We start from the raw sequence: 23695 nt of genomic DNA, 5'->3' as shown, positions 1-23695 counted from the left end.
AACTCCTGCATGGATACTGTGTGGGGGGATGTGATGTGACTGCACTGATAAGGAGGAATTGATTTCTCTCTTGCCTGCGCAAGGAAGAGAAGGGAATGAAATGTAATGTAAGAAGAGAAAGCCTGGTAATCAGATACTGTGTGTGTGTGTGTGTGTGTGCGTGTGCGTGTGCGTGTGCGTGTGCGTGTGTGTGTGTGCGCGTGCTGTATTTGCCTGTGCGCAGCAGGAACATCTCTGTGTTTCTCTGCGTCTCCGTTTGTGGTTTCAAAAGAGGTATTGCTGCTACCGTTTGTGGACAGTTGTGTAATTGTTTTGGCGCGGCAGCTTGTCAGTCTACTTAGAGATGCGATATGGAAGTCAATGGGAAAACAAGGCACCGTATGTTTAAATTGCTGGGACTGAGCGTGGTGTCTACATGGCTGCACTGCACAGTTAGTGGCTCAGTGGACCAACCCACAGGTGTGGGGGGGTAGACTTTTGTTAATCCCGTGGGGGAAGTTCTGTTCCAGGAGGCGAACCGGTGACGTTCTGATTCCCAGACTGCCTCTCTGCTCAAGCTATAGCTGCCCCAGGCAATGTCATATGAATCGATCAGTACTCCACCCTTCTCTATATTTTGCGCCTCTCCCTTTCCTTTCAGTTCTATTGTTTTGAAAGGAGAGTACGTGGTAGCATTAGCTGAGAGACGGGTAGCGAGAGAGAGAGATGTGATTGCTATTCAGTGTGGAAAAGAAGCAATGGCACATTGTGGTTTATGGTCCACTGCACTCGACTGGCTCATTTTCTTTTACTGTTCACAAGACTGCTCATGACCTTTCACCTTGAAGAATATACTGTATGAGAAACAGTGAGACAAATGTCTCAGAGGTGCATGGATGGATGGATATCCACCGGGGACTTATTAAGCGTTCCAGAACACAACAGGCAGCAAGACAGACACACAGAACAAGAGTGCACTTTTACACTCTATGCACTTTTGTCTGTATAGCTGTATGTAGAAAATAGAAGCATTTAAAACCACACTCCAGTATAAACTCCTTTTTTAGTGCACGACTGCATGTAACCTTTTCCCTGACTATCGCAGAATAAGACAAAGGACAGTCTTCTAAGGCGCAGCTCAAGCCTTGTAAACCACACGAATGAATTATGGACAGTGAGGATTTGGCTGCATACTGCCTGTTGGAAATGGGACAGCACACTGCTCACTGTGGGGGCATCACTTTAGATGGGTTCTTTTCACTAAAAGACCAGCTGTAATCCACAGTTGAGAATGAAGGCAGTGGTAGAATGTAAACTGGGAACAATGTTGGAACACAATGCATCGACAGTGGAAGAGTTAATGTATGATGGAAGTCTTAGGAACCTATACCTCAAGTTGAACAAGTGTAACAAGTTATAAGTTGGGTAGTTTTATTCTGTAAGAATAGGTGCCATCTATTTATAGAATGAAGAATTTCTGGTTTTCAATCCCTTCCAAAAAGTACCTTTCACCTCGAGGAATGGAAGAACATATATTTTTATTTTAACTTTAGATTTTTATTTTAACTATTAACTACTAATACTATGAATTAAATTCCTTAACTATTTGTACATTCTACTTTTTACTGGCTCGGAAATACTGCCATGTAGCATCCCCCCTAAGAGATGTCTGGCCCCGTCATGAAGGTGCCACCTCATCAGATTAGACGGCCCTAGTTTAATTTGATGGAGTGCTCCTGGGTAATTCAGCGCTCCTGATCTAATTGGCACTGTGATAGACACTTAATTTAAGACCCAATATCAGCTTTCTCAGCCACTTGATAACTGATACAGGGACTCAACGATGAGGGAAATGAGAGTTTTGAGTTTGGCTTACTGGGATACAAACGGTGTAGTGGATGTGTGGACCCGTGCGTGCATGCACAATGTTTCTCTCTCGGATTGATTCTCATTCATTAACTTGTTTCCTTATTTACACTGATATTTGTTTACTAGGGGGAATGTATTGTTCCATTTTCATACAAAGTGTATGAAAACGGAACAATGTATTTCCCCTAGTAAACAAATGTGCTTTTATAGTATAGTCAAGTGTATGATACACTTGACTTGACTATACTGTAAAAGCACATGCCATGCAACACACACACACACACACACACACACACACACACACGCACACGCACACGCACACGCACACGCACACGCACACGCACACGCACACACACAGTCACACACACAGTGACGGTGCCTCTAAAGGTGGAATCTGTTGTTTTACAGAGCGGCAAAATCATGCCAGAGAGCTGGCCAGGGAGGCAGACCTGTCACAGTGGGACGCTCTGGTCATCATGTCCGGAGATGGACTACTGTTTGAGGTAAACGCACGCGCACACACGTAAAATATTTACTTTATTTGCATGATACATCTCTAAACCGATTATCCCATTGCTAGTAAAACATTTATTTGATCTAAATATGAGAACAGAATGTAAAAATATGGAACAAGTACGTTTCTGCCCAACAGTGATGACATACAGAGACATAGAAATATACTGTACATATAGAGTATAGGTACCTGGGCTAGTGTAATATAGACATGAATGGCTTGTGATGTTCTGTACCCTACATGTTTGGTTATTAGATCAGATTGACTGACAGCCAGGCTGCAGTGCAGGTAATGACTAAGGACAGCCCCAGCACATTCTGGTCCTTCTCCATTAGAATCTACTTGATTCAAGCTGTCTCGTCTGTGTCTGGCAGGTAATAAATGGCCTACTGGAGAGAGCAGACTGGGAAGAAGCCATTCGCACTCCACTGGGCATCCTGCCTGGGGGCTCAGGCAATGCCTTGGCTGCCTCCATACATCACTACTCTGGGTGGGTTACACACACACACACACACACACACACACACACACACACACACACACACACACACGCACACATGGAGTACGCCATTAAGATTAAGTTAAAACTGTGATCACCTATTTCTACGTAGGTGAATGAGCCAAATAGATGAAGCAAAATAACCTGCATGCTTCAGGGAAATGCTTGAGGCTTTTGTGAAAACTTAATTTAAATAAACCATTACGGTACAGAAAAGGTCATGTATTTTTTCTCACTACGTATTGTTATGTACACTTACTTTGAAGAATACATTTCAGACAATACACACTATGTTAGGCTGCTGTTGTATACAAAGCACCACCATACCCTGCCTAGCCTAGGGTATGTGTAGTTAAGCGATACCCATTCTGATGCAAATAAAAATATACGTAGCCACAAAACTGTCATACCCCAAATCACGGGAGGAGTGCCTTCTCTGGTATAATGAATATACAATTTGTTGGCTGTCATACAGTACAATACTGTGGTTTCTGTTATTTATATTATGACTGCTGATTTGCTATGTACTAAATACCACTCACACAGTGAATTTTGTGTAGCAGCTGTGTTAATTGTTGTATCTGTATATGTGTGCAGCCCTGACATTGCCATACCTGTCAAACTATACATTTGCCCTTGCACTTAACCTTTGACCTTAACCAATGCCCCTCGGGAGATAAGAACGGCTATCAAACAATGCTATCATGATGACGACGTCATAGTTCATACTTCCCCCATCGGCTTCTATGCGGGCTCGCCGGGCTTGGTGGCAGTAGTAGCATAGCAACTTATGCTACTATTTTGGTGTCACATTTAGCTTCATACTGGGTGAAAGTCTCATTTAAAAAAATATTTTTTTTGCTCGAAAATCTTACAATGACATTGAGTTGACAATGGACCTTTAAAGGACCATACAGGCATCCATCCATACATGTCATTGTCTATTCTCAGATTTGGATGTAGATTGTTCATAGATTTTACCATGAATGGCTTTTTTGTGGTCATTAAAATATTATCGAACTTACATGAATAATTTTGTATTTGCATAGCAGATATGCTACTTTTGATGCTTTTCTGTGACGCTGTACTGCGACTGATCAATTAGGGTATTAATCTGCAACAAAACACAGTGTAAAATATGGAGAGCAGAGGTTCCTGCCCAACAGAGACGATATAGATGCATGATTTTGAGCAGTGCTACTGTAGCTGCTCCAACATTTGACCGTGTGTGTTTGTCTATCTCAGCACGGGAATTGCCCATATATGGCCATGTGGCATGTGCATATGGAACCGACCAACTTCAAACCTTAATGAACTACAGACCTTATTGAAATTAACTCAAAGGCACTGCTCACTTCACACTGGGTGTGATTTATTATTATTATTAAAGAATTCACCCCCCACTGCTGGTGGTTTCCACAGAACATCATTCAATGCTGGAACAGAAATGACCCATCAGCCACACATTGTCTAATGTTCGACTCTAACAGCAACAATGACAAGAAGAGACCAGACTCTACATTGTTCTGCCCCCCCCCTCTCTCTCTCTCCCCTCCACTCCATTCCTCTCTCTCTCTCATTCTGTCTCTCCTCTCACCCCATCTTTGTCTTTCTCCCCCTCTGTCTGTGTCTCTACCTATTTCACCCCCTATGTGTCTCTCCCTCCCACGGAGCAGCCAGCAGTATCCAGAATATCTACAGTATCTACACGCAGTGGTTGGTGCAGCTACAATGTATCTGTTATCATACCTCAGCTGAATGTAGGGGTTCAGCGGGCTGTGAGAGCCGCATGTGGATCCAATGAGTGGCAGCTAGAAGAAGTGTGTCTGGTGGTGTTGTTATGCACTGCAGAATGTAAAGACTCAGTGAGTGAGTTCCTGGACACGGCTGCATGGAACGTGTCCTTAGTATTATGCATGGCTGAATGATGGGTCCAGTGGTCGCTAGTACAGTATGAGCTGATTTAGATGTCACAGGCTATGTGACCTGGACAGGTTGGAGATATGCCTCCCCTGAGAGTCTCCCTCTCCTGGTGATTTATAGTCGCTGCTATAACGATGATCACTATCCTGATGCAGTACATGAACAACACTCAAGTATGAAGATGGGTAAAGCTATCTTCATCAGAGATGGCCATTACAAAACCATGGTGCTGTTATATTTGACTGAGTAGAATTCTTTTGACCAACCATTATTTTTCTTGGACAAATGGACCAGGTAGGATGTTTCATTCAATTGCATTTTAATATACAGTACCAGTAAGACGCTCTGAGGGTGAAAAGCAACCTCGAACTAAAGGACGAGGTCTTGTACACGCATTGGCCTGCGTGGCGGCAGACTGCCGGGCGAGCGCTGTGAGACGCAGGATTTCATAGTAAATTCGGTCGCAAAAAAATCTAATGACTCTTTATGTCATCAATGATTCAATTTGTGGAATTATTAATGTAATTTATGACGATTATGTGTTTTACCACAAAATAGTTTTCGATTATCTTTCATCTTATACCCGGTGTAGGTACTGAGCACGAGAGCTCTTTTTCAGCAACGCCCTGCTTCACTTTCACACACTGATCAGAAAGAAACATGAGAAGACTGTGTTTAGATAGAACAGCTAGACCAGTGAATATGATCAGGCTGATGAATATGGATGGGATTCTAGCCATGAGAGAGGCAGTCAATTCCATTGAGGCACCCAGCTTTAAGAGTGTGCGTGTGACCTTTTACCCCTGCCTCCCAGTCTTACAGCTGATGCTGTCTTTGTTGTCTGTTGGCCCATGAGCTGATCTGTCCCTCATGATTCCCTGCTATCACCTCCCAATTAATTTGAGACCCTTTACTGGTCAACGTTAGTTGGTCACCCCCATTCCTCAATGTCGGCTCAATTCCCAGATCCCATATCTGACAATACTACTCCCAGTAATTGCCACGCACGCACCCACTCCAGCCAATGATGATGGTAATACCTTCTCAGATGTCTACTCTTCCCTCACGGTCATTAGTAGCTGCATTTCAGTGGTGATGTTTACTTCTTGGCCCGGGGCTCCCCTCCCCATGCACTCCCCTGCATGGGTCCGCCCTCTATGCCACTCTATGGTGTTTTCGGACTCTTCTCGTCCCACTAATGCTCTCCCTCCACTCCCCCCGTTCTCCAGAGCTGTGCAGGTGTTCGGTGAGGAGCTGTTGGTGAGCTGCGGCTTCCTCCTCTGCAAGGGCCTGGTGTCCCCCATGGACCTGGCGTCCGTCCACCTGTCTTCCAGCCCGCGCGTCTTCTCCTTCCTGTCGTTGGCCTGGGGCTTTGTGGCAGACGTGGACGTGGAGAGCGAGAAGTACCGGCACGTCGGATCCGCCCGCTTCACCGTCGGCACCCTGGTGAGGTTGGCCTCGCTCCGCGTCTACCAGGGCAGGCTGGCATACCTACCTGCTGCCCACAAGGAGGAGGACGAGGAAGGGGGACTTTTGGGCAAGCACACAATACCATATAAGCCTTCGTCTTTCTGCCCGGCCTCCCTCGGTTGCCAGCCCTCCCAGGACTCTCCCCTCCACACGTTCCACAACTCGTGCAACTCCAACAACTCCCTCAAAGTGAGGAGGACAGATGGCACGCCGTCTCGCAACGCCAACAAGGCCCTCAGCGGTCCTCCCGACTCCCTGCTGTCGCCCCTGGACCAGCCAGTGCCCAGTGACTGGGTGGTGGTGCAGGAGGAGAACTTTGTCCTCATGCTGGCCATGTCCCAGTCCCACCTGGCAGAGGACCTGATGGCGGCGCCCGGCTCCACGGCGGACGAAGGTGTCATCCACCTCTTCTATGTCAGAGCGGGAATATCTCGCACGGCGCTGCTGAGACTGTTCCTGGCCATGGAGAAGGGCAACCATTTAACAAATAACTGCCAGCATCTGACTCATGTCAGAGTGCGGGCGCTACGGCTGGAGCCGCACTCGACCAAAGGGGTTATAACGGTGGATGGAGAGGTGGTGGAATACGGGCCAGTGCAGGCGCAGGTTCACAGGGGCATGGCGAGATTGATCACTGGATGACCCTGAATGGAAATTAAATTACCACTAAGGGTTCAACGAGGTTATTCAAGACCTAGTTTATTTGTAGTTCCATCTCTGCTCTTCTCTTATGATGAGGCACACGTTTATCAGATATGATAATCTACTCCTTTGTAAAGGTATTAAAATGTAAATTCCAAATTAAGAAGCTTACATTTCCAGCAATGGACGTATACCTGTATATTGTTTTAGTTGTTCATGCTGCAACACAGTGAGAATTGCCACTCTGTTTACTTTGGGCTCGTTTTACACTGGCAAACATGTTGGTTTTGCAAATGGTTGGGGATATTGCATTGACATTCATTCCATATCCTCATGTATCCCTAACCATATGCAACTGCAGTAAAGTCTAACCTATGAACTGGTTTGATGTCCACAGTTCTCCTTTAAACATAAGTCAATAATGAATGGAGCGTCATTGTCATCTCCACTATAGGTGCTGTTATGCAATAGCGACCATTTTCAGATTCATGCCGTGATGATGACTCTGCACTACAGTGTCACGCAAGCACAATACATGTGTGTGCAAGACAATAGCCAGGAGCTAGCAGCGACATTATCATGACATTCTCTTTGCCCTCGTTTGAACAGAACCTAATAAGCTTTGTGAGCGTTCATTGTGAAATCAAGCCCCAAGTGTGGCTTACAGCCATGTGTCAATACTGTAGTTCAAAAGCTCAACCGTAGAGTAATGGACTGATGCACCTAGTTATGCAATGGAGTGAATGCAGGTGGTCTTCAACAATAAGGCTGACAATATCACTTAATCAACCAAATTGATAGATCGAAAAACTACATTGTTTTTTATCACTTCGGGCATAAGTGAACAATTTACTAACTTTTATTTATCAGGCACAGGTACATTAATGACTTAACTAAGTGCTTTAGTTTGGAACAGCCTCCTACTATGCACCCATACTCTATCTGGATTGATGATGTAGGATAGGCCTTTCCAAGCATCTCCTCTGGGGAGTCGGGGGTGGAGCAGCAGCAGTAATGTCGCTAATGTGTAAAACCAACCAAAACAAATATGATTTAACAGTGGTTCCATACATCAGCGTGGCCCGGTCTGCTTTGTCCTCCAAAAGAAAAGCTGCTTGTGCTGTTCAGGTTGGATGATTGATGTCTCATGGTGCCTCGATAAGCCATATGCCTCCCAACCCTCCTCCATACAGCCCCATACCCTTACTCCTTCAACACCCCCCCCCTTTCATCCATTTGTCTTCCTCTGCAAGTGCTGCAATGCGCTGGAGAGCACTGCGAGACTCAGCTGCTCTTTCATACTGTTTATACAAACAGTCACCTCTCTCTTTTTCTTTGTCTCTCTCTCTCTATACACACACACACACACTACACAGCCATTCCCCATGGGAGATGTATTGACGATCATCACCTGGGTGTTCTTACCACCGTGAGCATGAAGTCACAGACAGTGATGACTAGCCCTCACTGTGTCATGAAGTCACCCAGACAAAGAGTCTGGCACAGTGAGGGCTAGTCATCAGTCTGCCTCTTGGACTCACTTGCACAAAACATTCTCATGTCCTGTTCGAATCCTGACGTTATTTGTCTCATCCACCTGACGAACCACTCTGCTATTCTGTTCCGTTGTACTTAACTGTACGTCCAGACATGACCAGGCCCAAGTGAATGCTTTTGAAGGATGATTATACACAGGATTATACACATTAGACACAGGTGGAGGCTAGAGAAGTAGAAAGATCTTAGTGACAATAGGGATGGGAGAGAAGGAAGGGATGACTCTAGTCTAGATTGTGTGATAGGTTGTGGTATTGACTTGTTAAATGAGGTGGGTGACATTGTGTTCCTTAACCAGGTGCCCTCCTTTCTTCACCTCGGACCGTGGGTGATTGTTTGGTTGCACCATTTCATTAACCCTGTGGTCCTGTGAAAAATGTGTATGACATTTATTCCACCTGAAGGCTGACACTAAGGGTGTAACTAGGGGTGATGACGTGATGTCCTTGCTAGCAGAATAGATGAAATACAGTATGAACGAATCCTTCACTGATAGTTGATGCTGTGTGTTTACGAAGAAAGAATGACGTGTAGTGTGTAGGCCATTTGTGTGTATGCACCATGTACGTTAATGACATTTAATATAAAAGAAAACTATTAATGTTGATTTCTTGCCAATACAATTTAGGAAATTCATATTGGGTGTAATTTTCTAATTGGCTGACAGATGGATACGTATAACAAGCATTGTATTAACTTGGCCTCTTTAACTGAACACGTATTTGAAACATTCCTCAATGATACTGACGTTAAGGCATTTCAGTTTCCATCAGATGTGGGATGATATTTTGACTGAAAATCGTTTGAAACATAATTCAGATGGATTATACTTTTGAAATCAAGCACAGGATTTCACTGGGACTGATCCCATGGCCATGAACTGTATACTGCTTCTATTTTGCTTGTTGTTGGTTGGTGATGTATGTAGTGTTCCTCTATACTATTTGCTGTGCCTTGATTGTGCTGCCTCCCAGTGTTTAGAATAGGAATAGATATATTCACTTTCCATGGTCTGAAAGAAAGTAGCCTGGCTCCGGCCACTGAATTGTTAGCCACGGCCATTAAAAATATGGAGTGAAACAAAATGAAAATTCAGGCTAGAAAGCCAGCTCTCTTTAGCTGAATTTGAAAATGTTAACTTTTTGATGCCTTTGAGAGTAGAAGTGGGTTGTTTAATTTCATAATGCTGCTTTGATTCAATATAATTAAACTGGCACAATGTGAGGAATGACAAATACTACTATTCTTAATGGAGATTCAACGGGGCATAGCAGTGGTGGTCATTTTCTATTCCCATCGTTCCAGACCCCATTCATGTTTCCCATCGATGTACATTATGTGGTTCGGCATGATGGCCACCACAGCTATCCCCTATACTATTTTTTCCCCTCTTTACAAAGGCCTAACTTATGCTTCAGGGAAAAAGTGTAACTTCACCACATTGTCATTAAGTGTTAACCAAAGGTTGGGTAGAACTCCATCTACTTGGTGAAGGACATCGACCCCTTCAGGCCTGAATCAAATTTCCACCTAGAAGCCTCTGAGATTGAAAATAGAATAAGGACAAGCAAGAGTGTCCCAGTTTTTATTCAGCCTAACATTTTAGATGACTAAGGCTTATGCTCAATTCATGCTCAGTCATTATGTCAAAGTATGAATCGGGCTTTAATGTATAGGTCTACTCCTTTGGCACAACAGTGTCGCTTGCTAATGAGATGCAGTTAGCTTGGAAACATTGTACTACAGAGTGTAAATTACGCTATAAACCGTGCCGTTAGTACGTGAAGGTACATTACAAGAATGTCAATTCCAGTCACACACTCAGACCCCAAAGATATACTTGATTTGTCTTACTGCTGCTTCTGAAATATTATCTCACGTGTCTAAATGTTTGTGTGGGTGTGTGGGGTTATCTTGACTGAAAGACTGATTTTCTGTACTTGAAAATTATATAGATTTCTATTTTTTCCACTTTACAAATGAAATTTTTATGATGGGGGGGGAAAAAGTAATCAAATTAAGCAATCTACTGGAGTGTTTTCTATTGACCAATAAAATGAAAATGGATAATGTGACAGTCTTCGTCTTCTTTCAGTCAAACTAATGGTACATTATTTATACACATACTGTATAGTGAGCCCAAAGCCAATTTACTTGCTCAACACAGACATGAGAAAATGTCAAATTAATAATCCTGTCCATTATTTGTTGCTACACTACATTTGCACACAGAAGAGCAATTTCCGCAATTACCATTTCCGCAATTTCCATTTCCCAAATTTCCATTTCCGCAATTTCCATTTCCATCCGCAATTACATTTTCCGCAATTTCCACAATTTCCATTTCCGCAATTTCCATTTCCAACTATTAATGGCAGCTGGGTTTCATCATTCAAATAAAATAGAATTCTGGTCCGTTTAGCTATAAAATTATGTCAGGGAATAGGGATACACAGTATATGTCTTTCATTTGCATTGCATCTCCCCCCCCCCATTTTCGTTCGAGTAATAGTACAACTCTAATAGTATTACTTATAATAATGTAATTAAAGATAACTTCATTCAGATTTCTTTATTTTTATTTCATTTTCCAGATTTTATTTTCTTCTTTTTTTTTTTTTTTCATTGGTGGTCCAGTCATAATGGTCCCGCGGGCCTGATGTGGCCCGCGGGCCTGAGGTTGAGTATCACTGGTATATAGAATTAGCTGCAGTACCATAGAACCCACTCATTAAGGCAGGGAAAGCATCTAAACATTTTAGATTGTAACCACTAACCATTATTTTATACTTTGGCTACAGCGCATCACTGTCACACTGCAAGCTTGTAGATTTTTGCTTCTCTGGGGCCCTGGAACGAAATATTGGAAGTAGGGGCGGGGGTGCATACATTTAATTTTGGGTGTCATTGACATGGAAAGAGTTTGAGCACTGCTGATGCAGAAACATATGTTTTTCAGAAAACGTATTGTGCGAGTCTGTCCGCTTTCAGTTGTGGTTCTTTGACTTCCACAATGTGAATACAATGACACCAGACTCGACTCAGTGCTTGGATATTTGCAGTGGTGGAAAGTAACTGTAAGTACTTAAGTGCAATTTTGAGTATCTCCAATTTAACTTACTACATACATTGTGGCATTTCTACTTTTACTTAAGTAAAACGGTACTTCAACAAAACAAATTTCACCCAGTTTTACAGTACACCTGTATTCATGTGATGTGACAACGTTCTGATTCTGAATATTAATACATTTACCCAGTGCTAATACATTGTGGTATTTCAAATACCACAATGTATCTCCTCTTTTACTTCACTTATTTGTGACATTAGTAATGTGGAGGCATCCATCTACTGTATTGTCTGCAACGTGTAGTTATCTACACAGCTCATAACAACGTGTAGTTATCTACACAGCTCATAACGTGTAGTTATCTACACAGCCCATAAAAAGAATCTAAATGGACAAATAAAAGCCACAGTGGTATTATACTGCTTGCAAAGTTTAATGCATCAATTTATACAGTCTGAATGCAACAAAAGTAAACTGTAAAAAAAGAAAAGGAAAAGAAAGAAAGGGTACAATATTACACACTCATTTTTATACATTTATGCCCCAAGCATTCACATGACTACTTATACTCAGGTTTCAGTTAAATATATATGTATTTATATATTTATATAGTCATGACTTCTGTACAGAGGGAATCAGGCTACAAATCAACTTCATCAGTTACTTTTCTTAATATATCAATAACAGGCCACTGTGGAAATGTAGACATCATACAGTCAAGTCTTGTGTTTAGCCCATTCAGGAGGCTTAAAGCAACATGTTACATGCTTTGGCTATAAAATAATTCTTGCAATAACAATAATAATGGTTAGATCTGAATAATATACACAGAAAATTGTACATAGCTTCATGTGCTTGATCTCCCTCTGCATGTTGTTTCCGAGAGCTAATCAGGTTTACATTTTCCGTCTTCGTTAAGAAAAAGGGTTAAAGATTTATGTGTGGCACATGGCAATCGTGTTGCGGTGGTCACCAACTCTAATCTATTAGACCAAGCAGTGACCATGTTTTAGGCCCCTGACTGTAATGGCTAAATTATACTTGGTACGGCTGTGTCGCTTGCTGAAAATAAAACCGTCAAGCAGCACATTCATACTGTAAAAATTTGGGCTCAAGAGAAAATACACTCCTCCTTCATGGATTGAGCACTGGGTGAGTGACAAACATCAGGAAGTGACGAAGACGCAACAAAATAAGGCTACATGCAGTAGTTAGAGCAGCCCATGACGAGCACACAACAAAACAAATCAGGAAGAGGGGCAGTCATGGAAGACTGACTGCAATGAATGGTATTGCAATGGAAGTTTAAAAAATAGACATAGTTGGGAGGGTGAGCGGAACAATGTAACAGACAAAAGCAATGCACCCTCATTAATATGTTCTCTTTCGTCACATCACAACTTTAGTTTTGGTTCTCACTCCCTCACAATGGCACAATGTACTCTCATTCAAAACACTCTTAAGGATCTTTGTTCAAGTAAAATGCTAGAGAGACAACTCTCCTTTTATTTCACAGGTAAAGCAAGCACAAGGGGTCTGACTGACCTGTATTTCATATTATAATCACAATAAGTGGCAAAACAGCAGTATTATGTTCTGGCTAGGCTGTTACTTATGGATGTCAACATATTATTATGATTACCCAGGAAGCACTATCAAATCCATAAGTTTCAAATTAGGTCGCAGCAAGTTGATTCACAGTACTTTGCAGGACAGAAACATCGCGCAACACGCAAGCAGAGAACAGCTCGCCAACTAGGAAAAAGTAGCCTTTCACAAGAAAATGCAACCAAAAACACTACTTTATGGCGTAAGTAATAAAAGGTTATAGGCTAGGAACATTCTGAACATGAGTGCTGTGTAACATCTTTTAACTTGAGGCGTTTCTGCAAAGGCAAATTTTGTTATAGCTGGAAAATGAATTCAAAACAAATTCACACTGGTGTCCCAACAAGGGAATTTGGGTTCAAAATGGGTAACTTGCGTTATTCTGTGGCTTTAGCAGTTCCCATTCGGGGGGGCTAGACAGTTATTAGTGTGCTTCAGTCAGGGCAAACACATCAAAACAACTTCAGCATCAAACTTCTATAGTCATTTAATTAACTGCACGTGCATGGAAGGGCTGAATACAATATGACTTAAGTGTACTGTAAGACTTCTCCAGTTATCTTGGAGGGGTGTGGGACAGAGGTTTATCTTCAATACAGATCTGGGTTCAGTTATCTTGGAGGGGTATGGGACAGAGGTTTATCTTAAATACAGATCTGGGTTCAGTTACGTTATCAGAGTCTCTTTACAGACAGACTCAAGAATCGTCATGGGAAGTAAAAACAGATCAAAGTTCTGTACTAAAAAAAAATAACTCTGCTTGGAGAAAACACTGGAATAGGGTGTAGTATAGCCGAGCGTAGCGTGTGTGTACTGTATGTATGTATGTGTAAGAAATGTCTAAAGCATGGCGCAAGCAGCTCTTTATATATGATGGTCTGAGATCAGTTAACAAGAACAATTCAAGTAAGGCAACATGTCGAGATGAGATGACGGAATGGATGCTGTATCTGTTATTCTTTTTTTTTTTTTTTTTTTTTTTTAATTGTGTCATTTGCAGTGATGTGGGTCCACTTACGTTAACGATGGCGGAACTCAAGAATGGGGGACAACCTAGTGGAGGACAGGGGGACAGCTCTGGAGGATCAATGGTGAAACCTAGTGGCCATCCTATCCTAAACTTGCAAAAACGTGAATTTGCCCGCATCGCGTATCGTGATCTTAATTGAGTCAAGAGGAAATGTTAGCCTACAGAAGCGGTGCAGCTTGTATAGGTTTCTAGAGCCGACCTTAAGCAGCATGGAGCCATAGCTCCAATCGGACCTCTCCCTCCGCTGCAGAGCTCCAAGATGAGGTTTCACTGTGTAGGGTGTCGGCAGAATGCGACTCCGACGAACGGTGGCCAATACTGTTGATTCTAATTTTTTTTAAGAATCAACAATTAATGGCCACCGGTCGCCGTTCTGCCGGCACCCTACGTAGCGGGACCTCATCTTGGAGCTATAAAACAGAGGGAGAGTTTCTAAACGGGTCTACAAGGAGTACTGTGGACACGAGGAGAGGGGCCGACAGTGGAGCACTCTCCTCCTGTTCTAGGCTTGTTTGATTAAGAGCTTCATCACGACCCACCCTGACCTCCAGAGGTGATGATTATGTAAACTTTGTCACTCAATGATCGCTGCGTGGTTCAGTGCGTGCAACCGGCCAAGTGGATGGAGGGGGGGGGGGCATATGGGTTAGGGGCACGGGGTGTGGACCACAAAGTAATGTAGCAGTCATGGGAGGCAGTTTTAAACATTCAGATATTTGTATGGGTATGTGGCGTGCGCATGTGTGTGCGTGCGTGTGTAAAAAGAGAAAGGGAGAGAGAAATAGAGCGAGAGAGAAAAGAGTGGAAATCGTACAACTAGTAACATCTACTTGAAAAAGGAAAGAGGAAAACAAATAATCTTCCCGACCTACAGTTTCTATGGCCTCTGCCAGACCAGATTGTCCATTAGTATACTGTAGTGCAGGGCGATACAGCCATCAGAACTGTGTGTAGGATGCCCGTTTGCGTGTGCATGTCTACGTGTGCATCTGTGTGTGTACCACGCAATGTCATAACAAAGTCTGCGTTGGATTTCTTTTTTGCGGTCTGATTGACAAAGCAGACAGATATGTGTTGCCATCAACACCCATCTTGTGGTCGACCGCTGGAGGCAAGATACGGGATTGGGGAGTCAATGGCACCGTTTAGTCTAAATGGTCTGTTGTGTTCTACGTTTTTCTCTACACTCAGTCAAAACACAACTTCCAAACAAGACTCCAGTTCCACTTCCAGGGGCAAGTGTCCACATGCTTAACGCATCCATGCCCTCTAATGTGTCGGCTCTCGATACGTGTCAAATATCCAATCCACTATTCCCACAAGTACATCTGGCTTCTGTAGCAACATTGAAGGAGAGACACGTAACCAGGTCACATATCCACAGCAAAACACTGTTCACTGTTCTTCTGATGTAAAGTGCTATGCTGTTCTCCTGCCCCGTGGTGTTGATTTGTGCCGAGGCAGGTAAAAAGGGGGATCCGAGGTTGGGTAGTAGCTAAAAAAGCACTAGGGGAACGATATGGGGAGGGTAAAAAGGATCTGAGCATAGATATGGGGCAGAGAAATGAGCAGAGGCTCAGGCAGTACTGGGGACACAGTACATCTCTGATGAGCGGTGCAATGGACCAGAGAGAGATGGCAGGACCCAGTAGAGTAGAGTACCAAGACCTCAGTGGATTGAGGAGGATAATACGTTTAAGAGTAGGAAGTCAGATGTAAAGAGCAGAAAGGTTACAAAGGGTGAAGTGGGTAAACCGTTGCTGTGGGGGGAAGGGGAGGCACTTACTTGTCCTCTGTGTGCTCGGGGATGCCGGCCTTGACCAGTGCGGCGCGGTACTGTGTCAGCACACTTTGGACGCTCTTCATGAAGCCCTTGGAGAGCGGGAAGAGAGGGAAACCAATGTCCGGGTAGCCACTGCGCTCCGGAAGGAAACTCCGGTAACTCTTTCTCCGCTTCTTTGGTCGCACCGCCGGCTGCTGGCTTCCTGCTCCCGCCGAAACAGGGTCCGACACCACCACACCGCGTACCGCCGGGCCGGCTGTAGAGACGCTGCCGGTCTCGGCTCCGGAGGAGGTGTTGGCCGCCGCCCCGTCGCAGTCAGAGTTCTGGCTCAGCTCTTGACCGGAGACCGCAGTGGTGGAAGGGCTCAAACCCGAGTCCTCCAGCTCCTCTTCCAAAATACAGCTTCCAATCACATCGTGATTAATCGGTTTATTAGGGCTGCTTTGAGCTATGGCCTGCACGGATGACTCGGAGCCAAGGGTCACCTGTTCATCCAGGGATTCCACCGATGGGGGTCTGTCCCGGGAGGACTGAGACTTAGAGGGCAGGGGCGCAGATCCCCTCTCTGAGGCCTCGTGAAGCTCCAACCAGGCGTCCAGACGGTGGACGAGCCGCCAGCCACTTGTGGAGAAGTGCTCCTGGATCTCCTGGCTGAAGACCTCGATGGGGGACTGCAGGAGTTGAGTCATGGACTGGACCATCTTGATCAGGGCCATCTCGTTATAGCAGCGGCTGTTCTCGTAGCCTTCCTGCAGCCCTCGGTCGCTGTCGAAGCCCGCCTCGTTGTAGTAGGGCTCGTTGACGAGGATCAGACCTGTGGGGAAATTATATGATAGAATTACTTCAAAATCTATAAAGCATGCTACCATCGAAAGTTTAGTTGATCTACATTAATTTGTACAATAATGATGAAAAAACAAAACAAACGACAAAGCAGAATTTCCTCCAGGTCAAATAACATGGGAAAAGAAATGTTGACTTTGTTTTAGTTTTGATCTTTGACCTTTTTGACTCACCTTGTATGGAGATAAGAACCTGCAGAAGGCTAGACTTGCTGGTCCATCTTTCAGTACCCTGTGGATCACATCACCATATAAATAGGTAGATGAAAATGAATTATTTGTCAGTAACCTTTTTTTGTTGCGACCAGAGGTCGCAGAGAACTCTGAAATCTTGCGTTTTTGACACCTAAGCCACAATTTATTTGTTTAGCCGTGCCCGGCGAAAACTAGTGTTCTCACTATGTCACATTTAGCCAAATACAATTTCAGGAAGAGAAAAAAATTGCACTTTGATCTCAAAATGCACAAGTGAGTGAGGCTTTAAGTGAGTTGCAACAGGCAAAACCAAACTCACCTTGCCAATCCAGGTGCCCAGGAGACTGACGCAGACCTTGCCGTTGTCGTAGAGGTTGGGGTTGAGGCGCCCGCTGCACTGGGACAGGTAGCGGAAGAGAGGCGGTACAGAAGGGTAGATGTTGGGCAGCTGGATGTCAAACAAGAACAAGCCGTCCTCGTATGGTGTGCGGGTTGGACCTTTGATCAGAGCAGAGAATATATCCTGTACAGAGAAGACGGGGAATTAAATGTTAGTATTTTTATGAGCTTGTTAGACGTAGAAGTTCTTTATTTTTATGATCAGTACTTTATTTTGACTTTTTACAAATAAACAGAAAAAACAAACAGCAACAACAGAATACGCATGTATGGACATTATGTATGATCACAAAAACATAAAATATAGACGTAGAAGTTCTAAGTTATTGTAGGAGAATGATTTATTTAAATTGAGGTTCAAGGATCGAAGAATAGAACTAGGAGCGACAGATGGGAGGAGAGAGGCTTTGTATTTAGTATTATAGAGAAATGTGCTTTTGGGAAACTCTTATGCCGACAATACTTTTTGCTCGTGTGTTCATTTGTTGATGGCCATCATACCATGCGATCTTCAAAGGTTTTGACCATGATGCCGTCAGGCAGAGAGGTAGCCAACAGAGCCATCTCTTTCCTCACTGTGCTGAAGAACTTCTTAGCCTCCGCTGGCTGGAATTCCATCTTCTTAAAAGTGTGCGTGTCTGTGGAAACAGCAATAGAAAGATATGGTAATTTACATATACCGTTTGTGCGTGTGAGAGAGAGAGAGTGTGTGTGTGTGTGTGTGTCTGCAAGCCTGATTTATGCTTTGCTATAGTTCTGTGTGTCAGTTGACAATACGTTTGTGAGGACACTCGTCAAAGTTGACATTTATTAGCGGTTCATGCATTCATGTCTAGTGGTATGGTTCAGTTCAGAAACCACATGGCACGACATTTTAGTCGCTGAAGCATACTGTAAATTAGGCTTAAGGCTGGAAGACAGTCTGAGAGATACAGTTATGGAATAGGAATAAAGGCAGATGTGATGATTCATAAGATATGAGGAAACATATTGGGAGCTGCTTCCAAAAGAACAGAAATGTGCCTTCAGAGACAGATGCCATCACAGGGTCACTTTAAACAGAGACAAATTGCCAGACAGAATCTCTAATTACAAATAAACGAATGAAAACAGACGCCGATGAGATTTCTGTTGAAGCAGTAATGGCAGATTGATGTCATTGTTGTGATGTGCCAACCACTTCTGTGGCTATCGTCAGCATAACTTTCACTTTGCAGGAGGCTGGCGTAGATCAGATCAGCCCGTGTTGTTGTGACCAGTCACATTTAGTTGCAGTACACAGCAGTGGTCAGTAAGAGGTCATGATGCAAGGACTTGAATAAAAAGCAGTGATGGAAAATAACCAAGTACAGTACGTAGTACGTACTGTACTCCGTACAATTTTGAGGTAATTTTGCTTTACCGGAGCATTTCCAATTTCCAATACTTTTAAGAAATTGCGTCATGTTGTAGATAAGTCTATGGACTTTAATGTTTGTTTAGGGTTGTCATGATGCAATTTGTTGACAGCCAAGTCTGTAGAGTTTAATGTTTTAGGGCAGTAAATTCTTCGCAACATCAACATGCCTGGTCGCCCCTCACTTCACACTAGTGTGATTTTCTTACCTGGTGACCACTCCAGCACAGAGAACACCTCTCCCCTTGCACTGGTGAAAGTGACTCCAGGTTTCCCCCCGCTCCCCTGGCACAGTACTGGTGTCGACTCACTGGGCCACTCGGGACCACCCACCGGTGTCTGGGGGTCCGGCTGGGGGTGCTCCTCCCCAGCTCGCTCTGCCTAAAAGAGTTGGCATGACCGATAGTGAGAACATTATACTGTAATTGGTCAACAAATTGCCTTTTGGTAGTGTTCGCCATCTAAGCTTTACAAAGGCATAGTGAAGATATCAAATCTGGTATTATTAGTCATTTATGCATATGCTTACTTCCAGGGGGTCTACTTGTACATCAAGCTGCATCACACTACAGAAAGAGGAGATAGGCTCCTGCCCTATGGGCCCTATGGCTCGGCAAGGCTACTACTAAAACAGCATGGTGATAGATTCTACGATAATGTAAATAATGTGATATGTCCGCAACTCTGCATGCTCACAGTAACCGCCATGTATGCCGCTAGTGCTGTAAACGTGTGTTCCGACCACGGTCAACATTTTTTCTACAGACAGAGGAGTCATCACAGCTTAAGGTCATACTAAATATTATTACTGTTTATGTCTGCTCAGTGCTGTGAAATGGGTACATAGCAGAAGAGTATGAGAGCATTACCAAACGTTTAGGATAAAATCATGTATTACTACAATACTTACTAGGGATGTTAATAGCTAATTGATTAATCGGCGTTAAGAAATTAGTCAATTAATAACTAATCGAATTCATCGATTAGTTTAATTTCTCATACAAAGATGCCATTGCCTGGCCCCGTTTCGTAAATGGTCAAATAACTATTTGATTAAGGAATATAATATGGCTTTTGTATTCTCTGTATATCAGCAAAGTGTAGATTTTTATGTTAGACATTGAGGGAAATTAAGATTCTCCGATTAAAAAAACTAAAACAAACGCCGCTTATCAACTAACCGGATAATCGATCGATAAGCTTATCAAAACTATCAATAAGTCAAATGCATTAATTGATCATTCCCATCCCTAATTACTTACCGTATATTTACAAATAGTAGCTCTACCTTACATAGATCAGTCTACCAAATAAATAAAAGCCTGCTGCAAATAGCCACCATGTTCCTTTTAAACGCCCAGGGTCCAAATCGATTTTGCATATTAAACGCCCAGGCTACTATTTGGAAATATACGTTATGCATTGAGACCGGATTTTCTCCAACTAAACATGACAGAACATCAATAGTGGACAGACAGAATCCCCAGGGGACAAAACGCTGTCCCCTCCTTCCCTGAAGCATCAGACCCACATTGGATGACTCTTTGTGATTTTCTTCAAGAAAATCACAAACCTCTGCTCCTGCCGCCGCACTGCTGCCTGGACTCCCCACCACGGCCTCCATCTTGTCCTCCTCTACGATGGCCACGTTGTCCAGCGTCTTCCTCAGGTTCTCCTGGAGCTTCTTCATGTCATCCAGGAAGCGCTTCTCCTTGGTGGGTTTCTCAGGCGCTGTGGGCGTCGCCGAGCTCGCTACGTTGGCGGCGGATGATGCAGGTTCGATGGAGGTGGGGGAGGTGGGTGAACCGCCGGTCCACAGTTGTTCCACCGTCATGTTCTTCAGACTCTCCAGGATCTTCAGCGCCTCCTTCAGCTCCCTGATGCCACGTGCCATGCCCTCCTTGCCGGCCTTCTCGGCCCCGTCGGAAGGCCCTCCCAGGGCTGGGGTGTTCTCTGGGCAGACGCAACCACCAACCGCGGCTCCTTCACCTTCTTCTCCTGGGGTGGTGGGAACTAATTTGCTGCCCTCCTCCGGTGGGATGATGTAATCTGAATCCGTGGGTGTGGGGGCTGGGGTTGCCGTAGCGGAGACGTCTAAGTTTTTGTTGACACGACTGTCGTCTTCCGTGGTGAGACCGTTGTCCGTCTCCCAGCTATCAGTTTCGTCCTCCCACTCCTCGGTAGACAGACCGCTGCTGGTCTCCTCCACTGAGTCATAGTCTGTTTCCTCGATCTCTGACTCCACGTTGTATAGGTGCTGTGTGCATGGACAGGGGGAGACGGAAAGATTCTCTTACAAAAACTCTCATGAAAAGATTATTTTGTCAGTTTCACTTCTCATGTTAGTATGTCTTAATTAATAGACCATGGGTCACAGATGTTTTAATACATTTTGTAGTCTGCTGCAGGGCACTACTCCAACCAGTCAAAAAAACGTAGTGATTTTGAAGTAGATTTAAAATGGAAGTTCCTGTGCAGGAAAGCTGAGCATTGTTATGTATTTAAATGTATTCATTAAATAAGTTTGAGAAACCATGACATTTCAATGTCACAACCACAACAAGACCATAGGTCTTGTGTGACCAGTTCAAATGTAAATATGCTTTTACACATACCAATATTGAACAGAACATGTTATTGACACATTCACATTTGTGTCAATCTATGGGATTTTTCAGTGGAACCAGAAATCCACACCCACTGCTATGCCCTATAGCCTCAGGTCTTATAATTACATTTGACATACAATTTGCTCAGACAGTCCACAGTCTGTACGTGAAGTTAAATTTAAACCGGTGATGCCAAAAAAGCTCATGAATGTATATGTTCTGATGAAGATCGAATAAGATCGAAACGTTGACGAGCAATACAACTTCAGAGGAGCCTTTTCAGCATCACAGTACTGCAGACTGTTGATATTTCTGCTTGTCTTGCACCTGGGCCACGGTTGTGTGTGCACTATCTTCCTTCATCAATTTGAAATGGATCCATGGTTACCTGTGGTAGGACGATGGTCATGGAGTTGTCAGCCCACACTACCTCCACTTTGCTGCTCACGTCCACTCTGGAGACCTGGCCTACCGATGTCTGGCACAAACAAAACCATACAATACATTGAATGTGTTTGATAAGCCCAATAACAATAAAGTCTGTGATTGTTCAAGGTTCGATTATTTATTAGACAACCCCATTTGACATTTCACCTCATTTTCACAGTCGTTGGTCTGTCCGTTCTGTCCGTTCTCAGAGTTCCATATTCTGATGACAATGTCCGTGGTACGGAAGTGGAAGTCTGGGTGGTCCGCGATGTCGTAAACACTCACATCCTCCTCCTCGCCTATGACCTGGGATTAAAAATAGAAAAGGTCAGAAAACTTGATCATAATACATTTTTTGTCCATGAATTTAACATTTGCCTTTAGGATAGATTAGACAAAACTCCTTTACCTAGTGTGATGACTGGTGCATGCAATATCAGTAGAACATCTATAACCTTGAACAACATACAATAGCCAGGTATCGAATCATAACGACAATGTTTCCCCTAATGGCAAATAAGAGCCATGTTGCTATGGTAACCATAATTATTTGCTTGCACTCACTAACCTCCCCGACATGCGCGTAGGTACATCCATACAAGCTGCCGTACACACACACACACACACTCTTTCCAACTTTGTATCTCTCTCTCGCTCTCTCGCATTAAACAACCGATAGGACAGGTGGACAGAATGAACACACAGTCACACACAACTGACCTCCACATCGTCACTGGAGGAGTTGAGTTTGATCCACTTCACAGCACACGTCCTGCCCTTGTGATCACCAGACTGGATCACACCATACACTGCCGGGTCTTGGGAGGCTTGAGCTGGAAGGACATGCACACACAATTTACAATTGTAATGAATGCAGGCATTTAGCAGACGCTCTTCTCCAAAGTACCAGGGTGGACTAAGACATTTAGCAGACGCTCTTCTCCAAAGTACCAGGGTGGACTAAGACATTTAGCAGACGCTCTTCTTCAAAGTACCAGGGTGGACTAAGACATTTAGCAGACACTCTTCTCCAAAGTTCCAGGGTGGACTAAGACATTTAGCAGACGCTCTGGTATTTAGCAAATATTTAAATAATGTTGGCCTGGGTCGTGGCTCAGCGGTCCAGGCACCTTGGCTGGTAATCCAGACTGGCAGTGTGCCAGACTGGATGTGCACAGAGAAAGCTTGTGACAGTTTGTGACACGCCATCACAGCTTGAAAATAAATCCCCACACTTCCTGTCCATTTCACACATGCATAAACTTGGTATATGTTCAGGAATTGGCCTAGATACTGTAGGCAGTAGGTGGCTGAAGATAGGTGGCCTAGATAAGCCATCACTTCACAATCCTCAGGGACTGGCATGGTATATACGATATGTCTTGCACAACACAAACAGTTACTGTATACTCAAACAATCCATGAACCAAGATTTTAAGTAAACAATGATACAATTAATTCAATAAAAGACATTATTTTATATAATACCCCAATACGATAACTGAAATGAGATCAATGAGACAAGTCAAACTTGATGTTATTTATGTAGTTAAATTCTTCAACATTTTGAAAATAGGGTTTAATCTTACGTCGCTTGTCAACGACAAAGTCTCCGGGACAGAACTCATGACTGTCCAGGTGCTGGATGGGGATGAGGGTGTTTGATCGGATTCCCTTCTCCACCCGACCGTCCTTCCACATCACGTCTGCTGACGTCTTGGTGGACACCACCTCCACTGCCACCCTGAAGGAACACAACACGCACATGCACACCCTTGATGAGATGAGATGAGATGAGATATACTTTATTGTCCCGCGAGGGGAAATTTGTCTTGGGCAAAAGTGCATTAGTACATACATCAACGCTTTTTAAAACAGACA

The 23695-nt window shown here is 43.8% G+C and overlaps 2 protein-coding genes across 5 annotated transcripts in view; one reads left to right on the top strand and one right to left on the bottom strand.

The window, feature by feature from the left end:
- LOC308312993 (sphingosine kinase 1-like) overlaps positions 1 to 7306 on the top strand; it is a 30900-nt gene extending 23594 nt beyond the window's left edge. Inside the window, exons 3-5 of the mRNA XM_080759831.1 lie at positions 2257 to 2351; positions 2737 to 2852; positions 6014 to 7306. Of these exons, the coding sequence (XP_080615957.1) occupies positions 2257 to 2351; positions 2737 to 2852; positions 6014 to 6896 (1094 nt within the window). The 3' untranslated portion in view covers positions 6897 to 7306. The remainder of the gene's footprint in view (positions 1 to 2256; positions 2352 to 2736; positions 2853 to 6013) is intronic.
- Positions 7307 to 11935: 4629 nt separating this feature from the next.
- The window catches only part of ube2o (ubiquitin-conjugating enzyme E2O), a 36945-nt gene continuing 25185 nt past the window's right edge, over positions 11936 to 23695 (bottom strand). The window contains exons 12-22 of one of the 4 annotated variants that reach the window (XM_080759727.1): positions 23404 to 23558; positions 22535 to 22647; positions 21980 to 22120; positions 21774 to 21863; positions 20308 to 21033; positions 18986 to 19157; positions 17882 to 18018; positions 17301 to 17504; positions 16961 to 17018; positions 15948 to 16758; positions 11936 to 15829 (exon numbers count right to left, since the gene is read on the bottom strand). In XM_080759727.1, the coding sequence (XP_080615853.1) occupies positions 15532 to 15829; positions 15948 to 16758; positions 16961 to 17018; positions 17301 to 17504; positions 17882 to 18018; positions 18986 to 19157; positions 20308 to 21033; positions 21774 to 21863; positions 21980 to 22120; positions 22535 to 22647; positions 23404 to 23558 (2905 nt within the window). In that variant the 3' untranslated portion in view covers positions 11936 to 15531. Of the gene's footprint in view, positions 16759 to 16960; positions 17019 to 17300; positions 17505 to 17881; positions 18019 to 18985; positions 19158 to 20307; positions 21034 to 21773; positions 21864 to 21979; positions 22121 to 22534; positions 22648 to 23403; positions 23559 to 23695 lie in introns of all 4 variants that reach the window. The other 3 variants (XM_080759729.1, XM_080759728.1, XM_080759730.1) reach the window with 3 other exon arrangements.

This window comes from Protomyctophum bolini (genome assembly GCF_963924005.1).
Source record: "Protomyctophum bolini genome assembly, chromosome: 3".
Classification (NCBI taxonomy): Eukaryota; Metazoa; Chordata; class Actinopteri; order Myctophiformes; family Myctophidae; genus Protomyctophum; species Protomyctophum bolini.
This window is presented reverse-complemented; position numbering and strand designations above follow the sequence as displayed.